Source organism: Penaeus chinensis, chromosome 19, assembly GCF_019202785.1.
Source record: "Penaeus chinensis breed Huanghai No. 1 chromosome 19, ASM1920278v2, whole genome shotgun sequence".
Taxonomy (NCBI): domain Eukaryota; kingdom Metazoa; phylum Arthropoda; class Malacostraca; order Decapoda; family Penaeidae; genus Penaeus; species Penaeus chinensis.
The window spans coordinates 23,780,107-23,790,106 of NC_061837.1; the positions used below are offsets into that span (position 1 = coordinate 23,780,107).

At 37.0% G+C, this 10,000-nt stretch overlaps 1 protein-coding gene across 1 annotated transcript in view; it reads left to right on the plus strand.

The window, feature by feature from the left end:
• Positions 1 to 6,280: 6,280 nt before the first annotated feature.
• LOC125035128 (E2F-associated phosphoprotein-like) overlaps positions 6,281 to 10,000 on the plus strand; it is a 9,107-nt gene continuing 5,387 nt past the window's right edge. The window contains exons 1-3 of the mRNA XM_047627306.1: positions 6,281 to 6,449; positions 8,194 to 8,258; positions 8,740 to 8,976. Of these exons, the coding sequence (XP_047483262.1) occupies positions 6,346 to 6,449; positions 8,194 to 8,258; positions 8,740 to 8,976 (406 nt within the window). The 5' untranslated portion in view covers positions 6,281 to 6,345. The remainder of the gene's footprint in view (positions 6,450 to 8,193; positions 8,259 to 8,739; positions 8,977 to 10,000) is intronic.

The window sequence follows — 10,000 nt, forward strand, 5'->3', positions numbered from 1 at the left end:
TGTTGTCTTGAGCGTGCATGTGCTCGAGGGGAAGGACATGGATACATGTATTTACGTGATGTATATAGGGATGTTTGATATTTTAGTCATTACTACATATACAGTTATTCTACCGCATAATATAACTTGCACTTTGTTCCTTTTACAGTACGTTGCTTTAAGTTTTTACCTCCATACTTTATGAGCGAAAAAAACATGGACATTGTTGACACAGACAAGAATAAATGGAAGATGTATTTTGCATATGTAACAACAAAGTGGACACACTAAAACTCACTCGAGTTTGTATGGGCCTGTGTGATGGGGGCGGGGGGGGGGGGGGCTGGGCGATGAGAGATGCTCTTCCTCGTGGGTCTGAGACAATTCTCCCTTTACATTTTATTTGACTATGCAGGGTTGCTTCTGGGTGAGCTATTAACCAGCTTTAGCAACATATAAAATATAAATCAACTGGTAAAAATAAAATAGAATATAAAGTGGGGGAAAAATGGAACCATCTTTTTCCATTAACAGTAATGAAAGAGTATGCCTTGGGCCAGGATGCGCTCAGCTTGTCCCCTACAGACATCCCCCTCCTGTGTGCGATTCATAAGAGAAGCCGCCTGCAGAATAAGAGAAGTCGTTCCTTTGATTTTTTTTCCCTCTTTACTTGCACAGGTATGTCATTAAATGCCCAATGTATCCAGGGGATTGTGGAAAGTCATTGGTGTATAAAGTGTTGTAAGCCTAGTGGAAACCTTTTTTTTGATTGATCAAATAGATGACGAGTTTATGTAATCAAGAGAGAGAGAGAGAGAGAGAGAGAGAGAGAGAGAGAGAGAGAGAGAGAGAGAGAGAGAGAGAGAGAGAGAGAGAGAGAGAGAGAGGAAGATAATGCAATAGCTCTAAAATGTTGTTATAGATGCTCAATACTGAACTGGTTGGACAGTGATGTATTGGTACGGCTTGACTCTTTATTGGTACAAACAGTACAATGCACAGCGATAAATAACACAAGGTAATGTGTTAAGAAGAGCAGGAAGGGGAAGAAGCCTAATGAAAACAATCAGGAAGAGACAGCTAGAGTTTTTTGGACATATAATGAGAAAGGATGGACTAGAAAACTTGACATTAACAGGAAGAATCGAAGGAAAAAGGAGCAGAGGCAGACAGAGACTGACCTATCTGGGCAGTCTCTGTAAATGGATGGCAGCTCAACTACCGGATAAAGTTAAGGTGTCAGAGCAAGAGTTATTGAGAACAACAAGAGACCGGAAGCTGTGGAGAACCATGATCGCCTACGTCCTCGCTGGGCACGGCACTTAGAGAGAGAGATGTAAACTAGGAACAGCGCTAGGCCGGGTCCAAGAGCTGGCTAGTGTTCACGGAATGGCAGCGGAAGGTGTTCTACTGGGTCTGCCTAGGTCAAGGACTGGGGTCCCTATGCTTTTCCTCATGGCGATGGTAAATCGTGGGCGGAAGCTGTTGTCGACGAATTACGTCTTCAGTCTCCACGCATACAACTACGACAACAAACCAACTTTATCAATATATGGTTGCAGCGTTCTTTTTTGTCTGCGTGGATGAGTGAGTGAGTAAGCGTGGAAGTGTGAGTGAGAGTGAACTCACAAAGAGCAGTTCACAAACATGAAGATTACAGTTCATATCATTAATGCGACAACTAGCAAATGGTATTACCATACAACTGTTTCACATTGAACTCAACATAATGATATGCGACGTAATGTACGGATTAGTGAACGGTGACATAAAAAATCTCTCGCAATCTTCTTTGCAATCGTGCGATAGACTATTCTATTTAATCATAATTTCTGATCACTACAAAATTCTGATACACCGAGGTACCTACATATAGTTTTTGCATATTAGATTACGCAAGACTTCATCGACGTGGGTCTTTATGCCCACATTGCCGAACGAAATAAAGCAAACTAAATAAAGATACAGGAAAAAACGCATGCCAAGGTGGCAAGTCGCACGTGGCACACCATTTGAAAACGAACATCCGGAAATATATGGAACCTTTCATACAGAAGTGCCGTGACACATCGCATTGCGACCGAGATCCGACCTGTCCACAGTGTTTTTCGAATTGTGTTGTCAAATTTTGATGGAGCTTTTGCAAAGTTATTATTAACGAAGTTAATATAGCAATGTTAAGATCAAATAACACATTAAAAAATTGGGAATATGGCATACATAGAGTAGTTTTGGTGTCTAGACAGATTTCCTCCAAACACATTTAACACACTGCTTTGGTCTCCCAGTGAGCGAAACTTTGGGCGAGAAGGTAACCAAATCAGTCTTGCAGGAGGAAACAATGCCATGTGCCTGCTTTCGTGCACAACTATAAGCTTCTTCCAGATAACGAACCAATCAACATAACATCTGTACAAACTGTGGAGAAATACACGTTTGTATGATACAACTTCACCTCAGTACAATAACAATACTCTCCATGGTAGATTTATCAAATATTTTGTTCCTGAGAAAAAAATCCATACTAGTACTTTCAGGGTACTAATTCAATGCTTTGTTTCGGAATCTGAGTTGATCACAAGCTCCAGTCCATTCAATAGTATGAGAATTGTAAACAGAAAAGAAAATGAAAAACAAAAACAGTTGCCACTTCTGCTGTCCAACGAAAACGAGTGTACCAGGTATGGGTGAAGACAACTGAACATTGATGTGCATTAGTTCCAAGTTTGCCTCACATTCTGCCCAGGGGCGTCACTTAAGGGGGGGTATGGGGGTGGTTCACCCCCCAACTCTTAAAAAAGCCTCTATTTGCAGGGCAAAATTAAGTTCTGCAGGGCAAATTTTCTCTTACGGAATCTGCCTCAATAGCCGATAAGTATTCAAGATATATAAATAACTTTATGAAACTAATTGTTGAAGAAATTATTGTTTGAACCCTGTTCTATTCGTTATAGATTTCTTGTTTTTTGGTATTGTAAGAAGTTTCTAGTTAAGTTTTTACGTTTTTTGTTGTTTTGTTCATTTATCATTTGTAAATACTGGTTTATGGTCCATTCCGGGCTACTTATAAAGAGCTAGTGAGCATTTTCTTTTTCGTGATTTGCAGGGCAAAAATTATTTTTTCAGGGCAAATTTACCCGTCACCCCCCCAACTCATAGCATGAAGTGACGCCCCTAATTCTGCCCCACTTTATTCCTACAAGTGACAAGTCGATGATTGTCACAACTACTTCAGACAACAAAAACATCGTCATCCTCACATAAGATTCTTTATAGTTAAAACGAAATCAAAATGCGAGAAATTAATTAATTAATGTACGATGTTCAGGTTTGTTTACCAGAGTGACAGAACTGTAGTGCCTCCAACTTCGTCTCCCTCGCAGTAATGAGGCCTGAGGTTTTAAGGGAAAACAAGAACGAGTCGTAGATATTTCAACACCGCAACGGGGAGACACGAACTAGCCAAGGTCGTCCCTCACCTGAATCACCGACGTGACCTGACCGCCAATTACACACATATATATATATATATATATATATATATATATATATACTTCTATGTATCTCTTGTTCTGCCGAACTATAAATTGAGAGATTTCAAGGACTGAACATCTTACAAACTTACTACGGACTCTGACTTGATTGCCTGTGATTATGGGAGTGCACTCGTGCAATCGCATAAGGCAGACACGCGAGTCAGAGGACGAACAGGATGAAGATGTTCTAAAAAAAAGGAGAAAAAATAATGATACTACTAAAAAAAAAAAAAAAAAAAAAAACTTATTATCATTGTTTTTATATTATTGTTCCACCCTTTTGTTCCTACTCTATTTATGCTAATGTTCTGCAAATATTCAGTCACCTCGTTTCTTTGGTTTTCGTTCGTATCTTTTGTTTCTCTTGCGCTGCTGTTTTTATTGTTTACTGTTCTTATTGCTATCACCCGTATTACCATTATTATATTATGTTACGTATTTATTTAACTATTATTTCGTGCTCTCGTTTCGTCCCCTCCCTCTTTGACGTCAGACCCAGTTGTCACAGCAGTCAATTCTCCATAGATGTTAACTCGTACACTCGATTCAGTTCCATAGCAAGATATCCATTTTTTTCCCTCTCCACCCATTGCACCATATCATCATCACCCTCTACCTTTTACTTTCTTAGTGTTTTTTTTTTCCCTTCATCATCCATTTTTATCTGCCATGTCATTTCTATGTTTCTGCCACATCTAAATAAAAACACAATATAAAACTACAAAAATAAAAAACAACTAAGAAGTAGAAATTGATAAAACAAAAAAATATTTTGTTCTAGTTCATTTTGTTCAATCGTAAATTAAAAATAGAATACAAAATAACAAAAGTAAAACCAATTAAAAATACTTACTTGTTCTTGTTCTTGTTCAAATATAATTTTAAAAAAGTGTTTTCTAGTTAATAATTCCTGTTCACTCGTTTTGCCAGCATAAAAATAAAAATAAAGTATAAAAAGTGTAAAAATAAAATCATAAATACGTTTTCAACGCTACCAAACACTTGCCTCCCTCCTCACCTCATGATGATAAGCAGAAGCAAAGAACGACATGCAAGGGGTGTCGCCCCCTTCTATTAATCTACCAATTCTTTCACTTTCACCACTTTACCTTCCCTCTCCCCCCCTTCTATTATTCACCTCTTTATTTATTTATGTTTATGTTTATGTTCTATATGCCCTGATGAAGCAGTAAATACGAAAAGGCCTTCGCTATATTCGTGTGTTTTCCTGTACTTCTCTTCATTGTTCTTCTTGGAATATGTTCGACATGAATTCCACACGGATATTTTAACACCATTTTGCGTTTGTAGGTCAGTATTAGTGCCATATCGTCAGTGCCTCTTCAGTTTCATTTTTTGTTCATGCATATCACCCTGCATTCATTTCACTTATTATGTCCTTAAAATTGACAGTGTGTAGCAACTGCGTAGACTTGTTTTTAGTTTCACTTTATTATAGCTACTACGTTATTGTACTGAGAGAACGGTATCACTTCCCTCATTCTCAGGTTGAAGAGATGGCACCTCTCTTATTGTACTGTCATATATATATATATATATATATATATATATGTATGTATATATATGTATATATGTATATATATATATATATATATATATATATTGTGTGTGTGTGTAAGTGTGTGTGCATGTGTGTGTGTGTGTGTGTGTGTGTGTGTGTGTGTGTGTGTGTGTGTGTGTGTGTGTGTGTGTATGTATGTGTGTGTGCGTGTGCATACTCTTGTAGCTGGTTATTGTGAGAGGACATGATTTTTTGTTATATCACATTCTTCCATGTTTGATTAGTGAATGACTGTTCTCCATCCAGGATGCTGTCAGCTCTAATCATTGGGTGGAAGGCCTGGGGCATATATTATGAACAACGTCGATGACAGGATGCGAACTTGCGATTTCCTACTCGTGAGAAAGATGGGGTCCCCGAACTCTATGCAAATAATTACATAGACCTTAAGGGGCCCCCCCCCAAAAAAAAAAAAAAATCACGCGTAAGGCTGTCCTGCCGTCGAGATAGTTGCATAGAAGACGTGTGAAATTCTGCAGTAGATCTATATTTGTGCAAGTGCGTCAGTTATGGGGGAGGAAGACAGTTGCACTCTCCAAAACTTCGTTTGCCTTCCTCGAGTTCTTGCTTGCCCATCCAAAGGCCACATTTTTTTTTTAAATTAAATTACACATATTCAGTTTTGGTTATAGCTTCAAAATACACCTAGAATAACCCGTTTTTTTCTATTTTTTTTTGTTAGCTTCGCTCGCCTTCTAATCCTTACCCCCCCTCAAAAAAAAAAAAAAAAAAAAGAAGAAATGACGTCCTTGTTTGTGATTTTGAGATTTGATCGGCGAATGCTGTTTGTTATTAGTTGTCTGTGGATTGTATGAGTTATTGTTTCTTGGACCATGTCTTCCGTTTCCGTGCCATTATTTTCGTTCAATAATCGTTGAACTAAAACGTAACAATCATTTATATATTCACAATAGGAATTGTAGGAAATGTAAATAAATAACACTATTTATATATATATATATATGTATGTAAATAAATAACACTGTTCATATATATATATATATATATATATATATATATATATATATACACACACGCATATACATTTATATATGCATACGTTTATATATTTAAATATATGTGAATGCATATATATATTTATATATTATTTATATATGCAACGTAGCATATTTTTATATATAACAAAACCTAGCAAAAGTAAACATTTATACGAATGATCCTTGAAGAGTAAGACTGCGAGATACTCGGCAAACGTTGCCATTGTCGTAATACATTGCGTTGCTAGACATGGATCTCTATGCGTTTAAGGGAAGGAGTCCAGAAAGTGATGACGATTACCTAGACTGGAGCGATGATGAAGACATTATTTGTAATTCCAAGTATTATGTCAGGTAGGTCTAGTGTATTCCGTGAATACTACGATTTTGATAATTGTTATTGATATGTCTTTCGTCTTTGCCTTCTAACTTCCCTTACAGAGGCTAGCCATCCCCTTAACCCCTGCCTGGTTTGCAAAATCTTCACCTCATATGTTCAAGCAGGATAGAGCCCAGGCAATTATCTGGATCTTACATCAGTAATTTCTTACCTTGCCCAATAAATCCGCAAGGACTAGCCTGTGAATCATCCAAATCCATGACTTCACTGTTGGCAGAGGTTGTGAGTACTATCCACCACTATTTTTCAGTATTCCCATGATATTTTGCATGTTAAAAGCGAAACCCCACTCTATACATAGCCTAGCCATGATGGAACAAATGTGAATTTCATCTGACTTCCCTTGGGTCCAGCTACTATTGTCAAATGATTATCTGTTACAGATCTAATTGGTTCTAATAGGCTAGTTGCAATTCCCATGGGCTCATTTGATTTCCCTTGCACTCATTATTCACTGCAATTCTGTTAGATTATTTTATTGCTTCCTCATTTTCAAATAATTTTTTTCTTGCTACTTGAAGAGTATGTGTCATAGAGTGCCAGTAATTTTTGAGTTTTACAACCTCTTAACTACCCTTATTATTAGTTTGCAAAGGAAAGGCTATAGAAGTAAAGTGTCTTCGAAAGTTATGTTCTATCGGATGGCAAGGTCAGGATCAGATTTTTCAGTTTTGGTGTTATGGGTTGTTTCCAGTAATACCTGGAATATTAGTCATATTGCTGATTGTGATAAATAACAAGAATTTTCATTAATATACAGGAGAAATAGCATGGAGGCAATGGAATAATGAATTTAAAATGTGGTTAGTCTATTACATGCAAATAAAGGAAGTGATGTTTTATAAAATGCAAAACATTGATGTCCAGGTCATCATAGGACTGTAGACCCAGATCAGTTTTCATCTGTATTCTTGAAAATGATTCCTAACATCAAAAATGTAGAATCAGACCTTGCCATCTAATAGAACTTGACATTCTAAGGCACTTTTATTCCATAGCATTTCTTCGCAAACTATTGATAAGGATAGTAGAGGGGATGTAAAAATTGAAATTCCCAGGCACTCCAGGATGCATAATCTTTCAGCAACAAATAAAAATGGCATGAAATAGAGGAAGCAGTGGAAGAATCGGAAGGAATTGTAGCAAATACATTAAGCTAGGGAAAGCAAATGAGACAATGGGAATTGTACTTGGCCATGACAGGACGATAGACACTAGTGACCAGTCTATTAAAACCAATAAGATTTGTAATTGATAATTACATGACAATAGAAGCTGGACCTAAGAGGAGTCAGTTGAAATTCAAATCAGTTCCCACATGGTTAGGCTGTGTATAAGGTGCTGGTTAACATGCAAAATATGGCAATAATTTAAAAAAGTGGTGGATAGTGATCACTATGCCTGACAACATTGGTAAAGGTAAGAAATGATCTAGATCTAGATAATCTGCCCAGTCTCTATCCTGGTGAAGATTTTGCAAACCAGCCTGCAGAGAAAGAGAGGTTAGAAGGCAAAATCCCATATTTAATATGAATCTGCTTTGTAATAACTAAATTACTGAAAGTTTTACTTTTACAAACACAACAAGAGCTTTCAGAAAAATATAGTTTTCACCTGGAAATTGGTGAATGGCATCATTCCCAAATCTGCCTCAGTTATGTAATTTTTTATTACATTGCATATCTCTCTTTTTTGTAGTTCTGATGAGGAAGATGATGACATAAACCTCTTCATCACAAACTTCAGAAAACCAGTTAGAATTTGTAAGTTACAAAACTTGCCCTTTGTACATATTTATTGTATGTACAAGGATTTCAAGGATTTTGAGGATTTAGACTATGAAAAATTACTTGCTAATCATTGTCTGACTTCTTGTTTATGAAATTCTGTACCATAATGTTAATGTTCAGCATAATAAGTAAGAATCTGTATTTTATCATATATATAGATAATTATTTATATATAGATAATTACACAAGTCTCTTTTGATACCTTTTATTTTGTCCTACATATTTTTTGAAGTTAAAGGAAATCATTTCTAACAAAAAAATACCACTTAAGATTCTAAAGCCCCATATCTATAAACTGGACTTTGAAATAATATAATGCTGTTTCCAGTTCAGCACTAGGTATAGCATGTCACATTTTCATCTATAGATATATTGTTAAAACCATTTCAGATACTGGATAAAATGAATATTCACCCCAGGTAACACATTCTTTTTTTTATGGCTTTCTCCAAAGGCTCAAAACCAGTGAAAAAAAATAATGAAGAAGATGAATTTGAAAAGGAAATGGCCTCTGAACTCTCAGCAACAATGAACTGCTTGACTACGGCCTTCAGCAAAGGCAAGGAAGATGGTGTTAAAGCAGGCCCAAGTCAGGTGGAATCAGAGAAGATTCAAGTCAAGGATTCTGAAGAGAATGACTCCGAGTTTTATGATGATGTGTACTTCGACTCAGATGACTCAGATGTTGAAGGTGAGATTTAAGACTTGCTGAATATATAAATCACAGAGGAAAAAAGTCTAATGTGAAGTATGTTATTGAAAGGCTGTCCTGTACTTCTTCAGCATTTATAGAGAAGAGAAGCCTGTAATGTGTTAGATAATATTGAAGGATGTAGACTGCTACTAGCAACCCTACAAGACGGTACCAGAAATTTCTGTGTCACTCATTCCGGTGACTTCTGGCAACTGTCTAGCCTTTTGGCTGGGGAGTTCACTGTGTATAACAGAATTTCCCACTTGATTTGCTTTAGTGAGTTGTGATACCTATAGCCATCATGATGAGTTGTTTTTTCATGATGGCTATAAGAGGTTAGTTGAGATTAATGCACTCACACTAACACTCACACACACGCTCACACACATGGCTCACACACATGCTCACAAACACGCTCACACACACGCTCACACACACGCTCACACACACGCTCACACACACGCTCACACACACGCTCACACACACGCTCACACACACGCTCACACACACGCTCACACACACGCTCACACACACGCTCACACACACGCTCACACACACGCTCACACACACGCTCACACACATACACAAACACACGCACATGTACATGTCTTGCCCATTGTGAGTTTACCTTATTAATTATTTTTACACTGAGATGGCTACACTTGTACTAAGTCACCAATGAGCCAATTACGAGTATTGCCTGTCTCACCTATTTACCCTTTTCATTGATTGACCAAAAATATTTTACGTGATCTTATTTTGCTGTTACTAATATTTATAACATTTTGGTAATTATAATGTTTATAATAAAAATAACACCATTGAGATTCTTAGCATTATTAAAAAGACACTCCCACCAATTCCAGGGAAGTTGATATCGGATAAGGTCACAAGGTCTACTAATTGACTTCTTTGTGACTAAGCACCAGCACAGCCATCTATGTGCAGAGACATTGCAGAAAAAAAAGATTAAAAATAAGCATAGCCCTTTCCCGGCAACATTGGGTTAATACAGTGCTTT